At 41.9% G+C, this 13,665-nt stretch overlaps 1 protein-coding gene across 2 annotated transcripts in view; it reads left to right on the top strand.

The window, feature by feature from the left end:
* Positions 1–3,972: 3,972 nt before the first annotated feature.
* The window catches only part of NUP133 (nucleoporin 133), a 50,117-nt gene continuing 40,424 nt past the window's right edge, over positions 3,973–13,665 (top strand). The window contains exons 1-6 of one of the 2 annotated variants that reach the window (XM_019754780.3): positions 3,973–4,265; positions 6,750–6,868; positions 9,730–9,833; positions 10,898–11,002; positions 12,432–12,566; positions 13,157–13,327. In XM_019754780.3, coding sequence (XP_019610339.3) covers positions 4,084–4,265; positions 6,750–6,868; positions 9,730–9,833; positions 10,898–11,002; positions 12,432–12,566; positions 13,157–13,327 — 816 coding nt within the window. In that variant the 5' untranslated portion in view covers positions 3,973–4,083. The remainder of the gene's footprint in view (positions 4,266–6,749; positions 6,869–9,729; positions 9,834–10,897; positions 11,003–12,431; positions 12,567–13,156; positions 13,328–13,665) is intronic. The other variant, XM_019754781.3, reaches the window with a different exon arrangement.

The following is a 13,665-nucleotide window of genomic DNA, read 5'->3' as shown; positions in this document are numbered from 1 at the left end:
TCTGTGTCTGTCACTTCTTATAAAACTTTCTACTACATTCAGTGTCTTACTAGAATTTGACTATGGAGGTTCTGGAATGAAAAAACTAACATTACAAATAGAGAAAAGTAAGTAGTAATGACAAGTTCCATTCCTTTCCTCCTGATTGTTAATGTCCCCATTTCTCTGCTGTTTATAAACATTCTGTTTAATTGCTTAATAACTACCTCCTTACCCTCTGGGGACAAGGAGCTGCTGTAGAGTTGACGACAGTGGGCATAGTGTCTGCCTTGGAGGGGCTGCCAGTTTAGACAGAGGTAGGGAGGTCCGAGAAAATAATTACAGCAAAGCAGCTACCGTGTTTCCCTGAAAATAAGACCTAGCCGGACAATCAGCTCTAATGCGTCTTTTGGAGCAAAAATTAATATAAGACCCGGAATTATATCATATCATATCATATCATACCATACCATAGATCCGGTCTTATAGTAAAATAAGACCAGGTCTTATATTAATTTTTGCTCCATAAATCGCATAGAGCTGATTGTCCGGCTAGGTCTTATTTTGGGGGAAACACTGCTGTAACACTGGTTGACGTCACTTGTTTTTCTGAGTGTCTGCACATGTTACCACTTTTCATCTTTTGACACTCCTGTAGTTTAAACAAATACCTACTAGATCTGACAATTAAGTTTGCGAACTTGTTGCAACGATGTTGCTAACCTTTTTTGATATTAGAGGGATTATTCATTATGAATTTGTACTAACTGGACAAACAGTTAACCAAGTTTACTATTTGGAAGTGCTGAAAAGGCTGCATGAAAAAGTTAGATGAAAACGACCTGAACTTTTCACCAACAATTCATGGCTCTTGCATCACGACAATGCACCAGCTCACACGGCACTATCTGTGAGGGAGTTCTTAGCCAGTAAACAAATAACTGTATTGGAACACCCTCCCTACTCACCTGATCTGCCCCCCGCCCCCAATGACTTCTTTCTTTACCTGAAGATAAAGGAAATGTTGAAAGGAAGACATTTTGATGACATTCAGGACATCAAGGGTAATACAACACAGCTCTGATGGCCAGTCCAGAAAAAGAGTTCCAAAGTTGCTTTGAAGGGTGGGCTAGGTGCTGGGGTAGGTGCATAGCTTCCCAAGTCCCCGTCGAAGGTGACTGTAGTGATATTCAGCAGTGAGGTATGTAGCACTTTTTCTAGGATGAGTTCACGAACTTGTCAGAACTCATATATGTTCACTTAAGCAATTTAGGAAATAAGCAAAAAGACGAAAATTTAAATCATGAAAATCCTACATGTGAAGATACATTTTCACATTATGAGCTTAGCATTTTGTTGTCCACCCTCCCAGGCTCATCTTTATGTGCAAGGTCTCCTCTGACCTTGGACATGACTGGTCTGCAGGAGATAATCCCAAGTTAAACTACTATAGGCCAAACCCTTCTAAGTATACTTTTATAAAGTAGGCCTCCATTTTAGGAAGTCCATTTTATTCCATAAAAATGCCAAAGCTGTTAGAAAATAAATGAAAACAAATGTAAACATTACAAAACTTTAAGTGTATTAATAAAATACATGAAAACTACATTGTCAAAGTTCCTTTGGGGATTTTTTCTGCATGTTGTTTACATCTGAAACATTGTGATGTTTTCCTGGTAATCTCTGTTTACTCAACTCATTCAGCAAATATGTATTGTGCATCTTGTGTTTTGTTAGGTCCTGTGCTGGCTGCTGGCTCTGCCTCCCTCACAAAGCTAGTGCAGGGGTCAGCAAACTGCCACTTGCAAGTAAGGCTGGTTTTACAGCTTTAAATGGTTTTAAAAATCAAAAGCAAAATATTTCATAACACATGGAAGTTACATGAAGTTGAATTTTAGTGTCCATAAATGGAGTCACTGGAACACAGACACACTCATGAGGGCAGTGTCAAGAGGCTGCACAGCCTTCAAGCCGGGGACACTCACTCTCCGGTCCCTGACAGGTTGCTGTCCCCAGAGCTGGGATGAACAATCATCGTTCTTCAGTGTTTGGAGGAGTTTTCAACTACACTGAAATGGAGAGTTCTCTTAGGAAGTTCCATTGCCATTAGAAGAGAATGAGATGAACACCCTGGAAATGACTGGGAGTAGATAATTTCTATGAGTTCGTCATTGTCCCCTGCCTTTCGTTTCAATAATCTATTTACTGTGTTGCTGAGAATGGGATTCTAACAATTCTACCACATCTGCAGGGAATAATTTTGGCTATTTTTCTGTTGTTGATTATGGGATTAGCCCCATGTAAGTCAAAGTTTGGTCTTAACTGAAAGGGCTGTGTTTTAGGGTGTCCAGAGGGGAAGCACACCTACGAGTTCAGCATCTCACACATATCCACATGTCTATACTTGTGAGGCATTTTTATTTTAATAATACCGAAACTGCCTTTTTATTTGATAACGTAGAGAATATTTTCCTACATATTTTAAATACTCATTACACACATACATACTCTCATTAATCTACAACATTCTATGATGTGAATATGCTGTAAATCCATTGCTGGGCATTTAGCTTAGTTTCTATATTGTTTGCTACTATAAGCAATACTAGCAATATATATGATTTATTTAATGTTTTTCAAATAAACTTCCAAAAGTGAAATTGCCATTTTTAAAGAACATATACAAATTATAAATCTTTTTGATAGATTGTCATCTAAAAGATGATTAATCCCACCAGAAGCGTGTACAACAAACCTACTTCCCCACAGCCTTTCAACATGGGAAAATATTTCTGCTAATTTAACATTAGCAGAATGTTTCAAACATTACTACTGCTAATTCGATAGGCAAACAATGCCAATGGGTGATTTAATTGGCATTAATTACTAGTGAATGGAAGATCTTTTCCTGTGTTTTGGTCATTTCCAGTCTGATCTCCAGCCAGTTCACGCCTTTCAGATATTTCCATTTTTCTATTGGGGTGGCTTGCTTTGTCTTACTGATTTTCTTTAAACAGTACTGTTTCATTGGAAATATTTTTTCGTCAGCTTGCTTGCCTATTAATTTTGTGGGTTTTGACGTCCACAAATGGAGTCATATCTGTAATAACGTTATCTAATTCTCACAACTGGGTACTATTAGTAAATTTAACAGAGGTTCAAAAAGGTGACACAGTAAATAGCAGAGATGGAATTTGAAGCAAATCCCATTTAAATCCAGAGTCTAGACACTCTCAATTTCTACACCAGTGGGTATCGCAATGTGGTCCCCAGATAGCGACACAACACCTGGGAACTTGTTACAAATGCCAACTGTCCAGCCTCAGCCCCAGACACTCGGGTCCCGCTGAGCGGTGGGCTTAATAAGCCCTCCAGCCAATGCTGATGCGTACCTTTGAGAGCCTCTGCACTATGCTATCCTGTCGCCTAGATTTCTAGAGTGAGTGAATACATACAATGAGGTAGAAGATAAATACAGAAACGGCAGCCACTAGGAAAAAGTGGAACGCTGAGGGATAAAGAAGCTCTCGTACCGTCCCTAGGAACTGTTAGGAGCCTGAGGGTTTTCATCTAGATCTGGGTGGAGAGATGGACTTGTGGTCACCAGTGTGGATGAACCAGCACAGAGCTGAATGGGAAAAGGACAAACCTAGAAAAGAACGAACGTAACACTGAGCGTAGAACCAGTGTCAGCTTTACACTGTCCCTTCTCAACCTGGACCGGGGAACGACCACTTTTCATTCCCCGAGAGGCTCGGGGAAAAAGCGTGCACACAGACTCTGTGCTCCAGCGGCAGGAAAGCCAACCCCGCCGGAGAAGGCCATCAGCCTTTCCACTTCCGCTTCCCCAGGGAGCCAGGACTCGCGCAGCTCCGGACGGGGACCTGAGGCCCACGCCTCCACCGCGCCCCGCCGCTCTGCTCTACCCGTGACGTCATCACCACGCGCCCCTGATCCCCGCCTCCCGGCCACGCCCCACGGCGCTACGCTTTGACGTCGTTACAGCGCGCCTCACGCCTTTTGGGCATTCAAGTTCCGCGCGCGGGCCGAGCTCTGGTCCCACGGCCGGAACTCGCGTGCTCTTTGTCGCCTGTCTCTTCCGTCATGTTCCCGGCTGTCTCCTCTCCGCGGACTCCGGGACCCGGAGCTCGAAGGGGGCCGCTGGGCGGACTCGGGCCGGGCTCCACGCCCCGGGTGACAAGCAGGAAGGGTCTGTCCCTGGGGTCTGCAGTCAGCTCCCCAATGTTCTTCTCGCCGGTCGGCCGGCGTAGCTCGCTGAGCTCTCGGTAAGTGATGGTCCCCAGCTGGGTCTGGGAACCCACAGCGTCACGGGCCTCGGTGGGTCTGATGGGGCAGTGTCTCCAGAAGCCTCTGCCACCGGAGGCGGCGAGGGGGGTGCCAAAGTATTGGGAAAATAGACTTTCGGCGCCCTTGCGGGTTATTTCAGCCTCCTTGCATGTAATTCATCAGTTGAGGCGTCGCTTTGCACTTTTCATGGGATGCTGTTTGTTTAGACGTGAAGAACAAACTGGATTTGAGTCAGTAGTTTCCTGCGTCCCTCTTACTACCTCTGTGATCTGGTGTAAGTTACTCGTGACTCTTAATCTGCTAAATGGCGATAATATTATCTGACCTGAGCCTGCTTCGTTAATGCCAAAGAGGCAATATGAAATGCCACGATGCAGCTGTACAGTGATGGTGGGAATGAGGACCTCCAACTCTGGAAAATCATTATGGAATTACATACAGTACTAACTGCTGTTACTGTCTGCTGGTTGGAAATTATAAAAGGCTTTTAGCTAGAGAAGCTAACTTGTAGCTAAATTAGTAGGAAAAAGGCTTTCCATAAGCAGTGAGATCAGTAAGAACACTTTTGTTACCAAGTACAAGCTTGGTGCACCAGTGCACATCCAGAGCCCACCCCAACACCACTTCTAGAACTTTAGAAGAAGGTAACATGTTTCCGAGTAGTTTCCTCTGAATTCGTCTGTCAAAAATGAATTTTCCCCTGCAGGAAAATGTTAATATTGGATCTTCAACTTATTGTAAAATTTATCTAAAAAATTTTGCACTATTTTAAAGGCGAGATGATTTTTAAAGAATGCATGTATCCTTGACTTTTGCGTTTTGAAAAGTGATCTTCAAAGTGCCGATCTTGTTAGTGTTTTCTACTCCTTTGAGAAAAGACAGGAAATAAACTCGTACTTTATATAGTGTGTGTGTGTTTAAATTTCTGAACCTTCTGGTGATCATTTAAAGAAAACCTTTGTGAAAAAAAAAATGGCAGCGTGAGGTGAGCCTCTGTAAAGCTCCCCTGGAATTTACAAAGAATCAAACAACAAAAACTCCACAAAGGACTCCCTGCACAGCAGACAGGCAAGACGAAGAGGCCCACTACCGACTGAAATCACCTACAGGTTTTCACATCATACTTTTAGAAGAAAGAACAATAAGATCAGCGTCAACGGTTTAATACAAGGGAACGTTGGGCTCATCCTAAGATGGAGGTCTCTTTCCTGCATTGTTTGTTTTAGTCCATCTCTGCTCCCCTATGATGGCTGTGACCTTGGGCCATGTTGATGACAGTAATCACAGCTACAGTTCATGCAGAACCTACCTCTGGCTGCCAACAACCCTGCAAGGCAGGTGGTGGTACATTGTGCCGATGAAGAAACTGAGACGCAAAGAGGGAAAATTGTTGGCTGAAGATCACAACCCAGAAAATGGTGGAGTAAGAATTTGAACCCAGTTTGACTTACTCAGAGTGCATGCATGTAATTACCTTGGTATGCTACCCTTCAGCCTAATCAAGGTCACACAGCTGGTTGGGATCCAGACCAAGGGCTGACATACTCCAAAAGCCGCTACTCAACCTGCTTCTAGCATCGATATCCCAAAGATGCCTCTGAAACTCACCCATGTTCTCAATTAGCAAAGCAGCAGTCAGTAATACTAAGATACTTTTCAGTTTTATGTATAAAATGGGCTAGTAATGTACACTTCATATAATAGTTACCAGGATTAAAGCAGATAATAGTGTTAAAAAAAAAAAGAAAACGTTTGTTATAATACTCTGTTGGTAAACAAAGCTCTTGACCACTCTGCATGTGCATCTCCTAATTTAATCTTCATGGTAAAAGACAGAATAACTTTCATACTGGTAACTTTACATTATCTTTCTGAATGTTAAAATGAAGGTGAGAAGGAAATATAATTTCTACTGCCGTATCTACTGTTGAAGACCAGGTAATGGCAGATGCTCATGACCCATTTAATTTCTTGCTTGATTATGCAGATCTGGTAGATTCTTATAATTCTAGTGGTGATGAAGGCTTAAAGATAATCTAATTCAATGTTTGTAAAACTTTTGACCACAGTGTATGGTAAACTATTTTATATTCTATTTTGTTTTCAAAAATATCAATTGAGACCCTCAAAATGGGCTGCAATTTGAAAATCACTGAGCTACTCCAACTTTCTTATTTCATAGCTGAGGAAGCAGAGTTATAAAGACCTTAAGTGTATACATCATGCATCTAAAAACTAAAGTTTTAGGGTCTGAGGCCAAGTTTTCCTAAATCCTGTCAGTCTTTTTTCAATGAAAAATACATATACCTACACCAAATACATGAGCCAGAGTTGTTTTCATGGTTATACCTCTTCTTTCTTGTTCATCAAAGATCTTCTCTTTACTGTGAAAATATGTACATAATAATTAGGCTAAAGGAAAGTTTAAGTTGTGGTGAAGTCCTGTGGTCTCTTTTCTTTAGAGGAACGCCTACACGAATATTCCCACACCACTCTGTAACCGAGTCTATGAACTATGATGTGAAAACCTTTGGCTGTGCTCTTCCTGTTAAAGTCTTAGAAGTCCTGACATTGGCTGAAGGTGGGTGTTCTTTTCCATTTGCTTCTATTAGCAATTCACATGGAGCCTAGTTCTAGCAGGAGGTTGAAATTTGTGCTTTCTCTGATATGCCTTCACCTAAATGGAAAAAAAGAGATAACCTTTTTGGTTTTTCACTTTGAGACATATGAGGTATGATTAAACAAAACGAATGTTTAAATTAAAAAGAATTTATTACAATAAAAGAACATTGCCATTAATCCCCCTCAAAATACTCCCCCTCGCTTTGACACACTCAGTCCATTGTTCTTGCCTCTTTCTGAAGCAGTTCTGGAGTCCTCTTTCATGACAGTCTTTAGTTGCTCTGTCATGGATGCCTTGATGTCGTATATCATTTTGACTTCGGGGAAGAGCCAGAAGTCCCACAGATCCAGTAAATAAGGTGGATGAGGACACACCATAATGTTTTTATTTGACAGAAACTGCCATATACCAGAAGCGATGTGTGACACAGAGCATTGTCATGATGGAGGATGATTTACGACACACTTTAAAACACACCTCTCAACCATAGCTCACACCTGACTGACTGCACCAAACAAGTTGAAACTTGTCATACACTTACTAAGGTTCGACATGCCTCTTCCTGTGTTGAAGGTCCCTGCCTTTCCGTTGAGTGGCACTCAGCAGCAGCATTCACCATATTTTATGATCACAACGGAAAGGCTCCCTGTCACACATCGCTTCTGGTATGGCAATTGCTGTCAAATAAGGTCATTATGGTGTGTCCTCATCCACCTTATTGAACAGATCTGTCACCATGAGACTTCTGGCTCTTCCCCAAAGTCAAAATGACCATGAAAGGTAAACATTTTGAATCGATTCAGGACATCAAGGCATCCATGACAGCACAACTAAAGACATGAAAGAGGACTTCCAGAACTTCTTCAGAAAGAGGCAAGAATGATGGGATAAATGTGTTCAAAGCAAGGGGAAGTATTTTGAGGGGGATTAATGGCAATGTGTCTTATTCTGTGGTAAGTTTTGTTTTAAATTTAAACATTTACTGTATTTTTTATCACACCTTATAAAATGAATTTGAGAAGCAGAATGAGTTCATTCTAGCAAAAATTAAATCTTTGATGGTTATAAGTACTTTATATGCAACACTGTCCAATTTCAAAAGTTAATTGAGTATATGAAGTTTAGCTTCAAAAAAAACACCTAGTGCCTCACATATATTGGGTTTAATAGCACAGTACATTCAGGTCTTGGCCCCATTTCTGGGTCCTGTGCAGTGTCCCGGAGGCTGTGTGCACAATCCACAATGATATGTGGTGTGCCTTTAGAAGATTCTGGGCGGAGTTAGAGTGGAAGTTTGGAGGATGCCATCAGCATAGGTTTCAGAAAGGGGACATTAGGATGAGGGGCTGCGTGACAGGAAGAGCACAGTTCAGAGCATCCTCAGTGACCTGCCGAACTCATTTTAATGAAGGATTCAACTCTAGAGCTTTGTGATTTTCTGGAATGTTTTTCAAACTGCGGGTAGTGCCTGAAGTCAGTTTAGTGATTTATAACCAGCATTTTTTTAAAAATGGATTCAAATAGAATGCAGACTATCCGAGTGCATCTCATAGCATGTAAGTAGCGCGTTGTATTTACATTGTGTGCACACGCGTCATGACGTAGAACGTGTCTCATACTGTGAATGACAGGAAAGTGTCAAGGGCTTCGTTCTGGAAGAAGGCTCTTCCTCCCCCATCAGCTGGAACTCCGGCATCTTGCCTGTGAGTCCTTGGGAGCTTCAGCTGTGGCTCTCAACACGCGAACTTCTGCTGACCTCTGTCTCGCGTTGTCTCTGTTTGAAGTATGTGCAATACATGTTACGTTTCTTTCCCTCTAAAAACACGTGCAGTGTATAGTATACGTTAAAGTCTTTAGCATACTCCTGGGTCATGCCTGCAGGCTGTTGATCACACGTCGCACCCAGCCTCAGAGGAGAGCTCCTGGAAGTCCGGGAGTATAAACAAGCGCTGGGGAAGCTTGAAGAGCTTTCCCCACACGAAAACCTGCCAAGTGCTGTGTGTTAAGTCACAGCCCCCAAGGGCTCGGCAGTAGAGGATTTGGAGGTGCAGTAGAGGATTTGCAGTGCTTTCAGGAAAAATAAGCATATATCAGAGCAGATACTCCAACTCAGCAAAAGCCCACACTTCGCCTCGGCATGATTTGACATTTTAGCTGGTGCATTGCTCATGCCTTTTATTTTGTGCCTCTTCCCTGCCTTTAAGTAAAGAGCAAGGTCAAATTAATTAAGTGTCCTGGGCTGTTAACATGTTTGTGAAGGTTTGCCTCCAAAGCTTAAGGGAACAATATGCTAATTTAGTTTTGTCCGTATGGAATGTAACCCTGTAGATCTCCATTTAATGAAGTAATTTGTCATACTTTCAAAGAGGTCTTATTTGAAAATTGTGTTGTTTTGAAGGAATGTGATTTTTCCTTAAAATGTTTTATGTGTTTGATGACCGGGTGTGTTGTTTATGATGCTTTATCAAAATGAAATTATGAATGCTTTTAAGTATTAGAGAAAGTAAGCTATCTGTTTATAACAGAAATTAAGAAATATTAAAAAGAAGCCCAACATACACTTTTTGTCTTTAGATGTAGTTCTAAAAGTGATTTTCAAAGTTAAATGGATGTCTTCTTTTGGATAGTGATAACTCTTGGATTAGTCATGAGTATTTTTTTGTTGTGAATTAATCTGTTTCATGAGTAGTAATTTTTGTGGTGAAGAATGTGGCAGTAAAAATTTTGGTATAAGGAGATTTTAACAGTTGCTCTTGTTCATACATTAACTGTGGACCTCGTGTTTTTCTTTGTGTGTGTGTGTGTGTGTTTTTCTTTAGATGATGACACGCAGACTGTTAACATATATGGAAGTGGATGGGCTTGTCTCGTCTGCAAAGAGAAGCTCATTATTTGGAAGATTGCTCTGTCACCTATAACGAAGGTGATGGCTCTTTGGGAAGGTGGAAGGAGAGAGGACGGAAAGCCAGTTGGCTCTCATTTTACCCTGAATTTTTAGGGTTGTTGGAGGACAGTAATCTGAACCTCCTCAAGCATTATGGGTTTGCATTTTCATAGCAATGTGAAATACTGAGCGTGCATACACACTTGTGTACCGGGAAGCAGGTTTCTCCCCTTTAATGATTTTAAACAAGGTCCATGTTATTTAATAAAATTAGAGACATTGAAACTTTTAGTGACTGTCATGTTAATTGGCCTGCCTAATGAAGTCTGAGATTAAATGGTATCCACATAAGTTAATGGACTCAGTTTATGTCTAAGAAGATAGAACTGTTCTTCACTGAATCTACTGACTGATGATTAATAAAGAGCAAAAGAATGTGTCCAGTGTTTACAGTTGCTAGTTTAACTTCCATTTGTCCGTTTCTCACACAGAGGCTGTCATTTGTGTATCTAATGCCTTATCCTTGTTGCCAAGGATCAGACATACTCTCTTGCAGTCCTCACTGCTTACGGGGCCGCTGTTACGTAGGCCTCGCGACTCCTGAGTCCCTAAGCTTCTCACGTCTCCTGGCCTCGACCGCTGCCACCTAGAAAATGGGATTTGTGGTTAGGAGCACATCTGACGGCCTGATGATTCAACAGAGGGAGGCTGATACTTGACTGAGTCTAAGAAATATTTTCTAGGCAACTTGGTATAATTACTCTAGTCAGCTGATTTTAAAGGTCAAATAAACAAGACTAGGGTGGGAAAATTCAGTAGGAGCCTAGGCACTTCCCTTAACCAACAAATTGGGAAGAGATTGAGCTAGTTGATATTCAGGATGCCATCTAGCTCTTAAGGTTTCCTGATTTTAGATCTTTTACGAAAATTTTTTAGTTACTGAAAGCATAATCAAAAACGTGAGAAGAAAGAATATTTGTAGGATGATATTTCCAGCAATGAATCAAAATGTAAACTAAGCAGAGAAAGGAAATAGTGAAGTCAGATGCATTTTCAAAAAATCAGATTTGATATAAAGGTCTTGGTTTGACTTTGTTCTACAGTTACTTTGCAAAGAACTTCAGCTGCCACCTAGTGATTTCCCCTGGAGTGCTGACATGGTGGCACTCTCTTACTCTGCCACTTCAGGTGACGCACATTCTACTCAGGTAGGTGACTTAATGCTTATTGAAATAAAGTGTTTTTAAAATGAGGGAGTTGGAGTAAACGGGAAATGAGACCCTGTGGTATTGGAAAGAGGTAGACAGACAGGACAGTGGACAGAACAGAGCAGAGTACACAGGCTCTGACAGGTGCCAGAGCAACTCCATGGAGTCGGGATGGTCTTTTCAGTAAATGGCGTTGGAACCATGGGTCAACCTTCTGCAAAGAAAACAAATTTCCCTCTAAACCTCATACAGAGATAAATTCAAAATGGATCACAGATCTAAATGTAAAACATAAAACTATAAAACTTTGAGAATAAAATAGGAGAAAATTATCATGACCTGGGGTTAGGAGAAGAGTTCTCGGAAATCACCAAAAGCATGTTTCATGAAAGAGAAAAATGGATTGGACTTCATCAAAATTAAAAGCTATAGACTGGGAGAAAATATTGGTAAATTGTATATTCAACAAAAGACTTCTCCAGAACATAAGAAGAAGTCTCAATGCTAAAGTAGACAACAAACAACCCAGTTTAAAACGGCGGAGGACTGGAGCAGATGCCTTGCCAGAGAGGCCATGAGGGGTCCGATAAGCACATGAAGAGATGCCCACATCGTGCCATCAGGGAATACAACTCAGAACGGCAACGAGGGACCGCTCACACCTCTTCCAGCGGCTGAACTAGCACATACTGTCCCAGCCGAGTGCCGACATGGGTGGGGAGCCGCTGGGCTCACGCACTGCGGGCGCTCAGTGCTGCGGCCACTGCACTGGCCTGTCCTTGGGGACTTAGCTGTGTGACCCGACATTTCCCTTCCTGCCGATTTTCCTTCGAGTGGTTAAAACAGGTTCACACAGAAGCAGTACGTGAATTCATAGCAGCTTTATTTGTGATAGACAGAGGTGGTCATGCACGTCCTTCAGCAAGTGACTGGATGAACAAACTGGCTCACCCATAGGACGGGAGCCCACTCAGCAATGACAGACGGATGAAGGCCAGACATTGTGCCGAGTGAAATAATCGAGTGGCAGAGGTTGTGTTCTACACGACTGCATCTGTTTAACATTCTTGGAAAGAGGAAACGAGGACGATGGAAACGGTGGTTGCCAGGAGTTAGGGTGGGGAGGCTGTGACTATAAAGGGGTAGGTCTAGGGAGTTGGGCCAGTGGAACTGTCATGCATCCTGACTGTGTGCTGGTGGTTACATGAGTCTACATGTGGTAAAAGTCGTGGAGCTGTACAACCAAAGAGAAAAGGCAGTTTTTACTGTAGGATCATTTTTAAAACAGAATGGAATTTTTATTTCTCATTTTTCTTAATCAAATAGTAACTTTGATTTGAAACTGGTTTCTTTATATCAGTTTAATCAGACTCCCAGGTACCAGGTCCTCTGTTACTGTGATCGCTGACGGTTTTGCTCTTGTTTTGAGGCTGTTGCTGTCATGGCTGCCACCAGAGAAGGTTCCATCCGCTATTGGCCAAGTCTCGCTGGTGAAGACACCTATACAGAGACTTTCGTAGATTCAGGAGGTGATAAGACTTACAATTTCCTGACTGCAGTGCAGGTATCTATGATGGATGTTCCTTTACATTTATTGCACAGCTGTGATGTGGCCTGGAAGTGGGATTTGAGTGACTGAATGTGCAGGGTTTTGAGCAGGCCACACAGGCCACGGAGGGGTCAGCAAGGGACGGGAAGGAAGGAAGGGCCTAGGGTTTGAGGAAGTCCTTCTCCTCTCCTAGGGCCATAAAACACCAGCAATGGACAATAGCGAGTGGCAGTCACTTCTTTCAGAGCGACTTAAAAGCTCTTAACCACTGTGAAGAATGGTTTGCTAACATAGATTGCCGGTTTCCCGAAGAAATAAAACCTGATGCTTGATTTGTTGAACCTGCAATATGGTGAACTTATAATTTAAAAATCAGAATTAAAAAAATATGTAATTGAAAACCAGAACTACAACAAGAGTTTTTCTGTGTAGAATTAATTATACTAAGAGAATGGATTCATAAGTGAATTATCTTAATAAAATAGCACTGCTTTTTAATTTTAAATTTGAGGTACAGATGATTTTTCTCGGTATCAGAGCATTTTGTGTTGATTGTCTTACTGTCAGATGCTTAACTGGACTAATTTCACAATCTTTGGTCACAGGGAGGAAGCTTTATTCTGTCCTCCTCGGGAGGCCAGCTGGTTCGGCTGACACCGGAAAGCTTAGGGAAGATCCATCAGCACGCTCTGCCTCACGGCCAAGGTGTGCTTTCAGGGATCAGCCGGAAGGTGTCTTCTCTTCTGGGAATTTTATCTCCTAATAGCGACCTAATAGTAAGTTGATAAAATAACTTTGTTTTACCAGTTTGTTTCTAAGTGAAATCAATAAGTTGGATGTTTCCTAGGAAGTTGGTATTGCCTCCTACATGCGTAGTGTTTGTGAAACAAAATCTTTAATCTTTTCAGTGAAACATTTTTATTATGATCAAATGAGTTTATACTAACCCCCTCGCACTTTGCTTTCTAGATTTAGCCAAAAGTGTATCCTCCACTGCCATGACTGCAGCTGTCTGTGTGGGGCAGTCACATCTGTCTGTCACCTAGGCTTCCTCGCTGTGCTTGGGAATAGTGAAGGGACCGTTCTGGTGACGTTTACGGAGTACCCTCTCTGT

This window comes from Rhinolophus sinicus, chromosome 6 (genome assembly GCF_057876585.1).
Source record: "Rhinolophus sinicus isolate RSI-liver-muscle chromosome 6, RSI-T2T, whole genome shotgun sequence".
NCBI lineage: Eukaryota > Metazoa > Chordata > Mammalia > Chiroptera > Rhinolophidae > Rhinolophus > Rhinolophus sinicus.
This window is presented reverse-complemented; position numbering and strand designations above follow the sequence as displayed.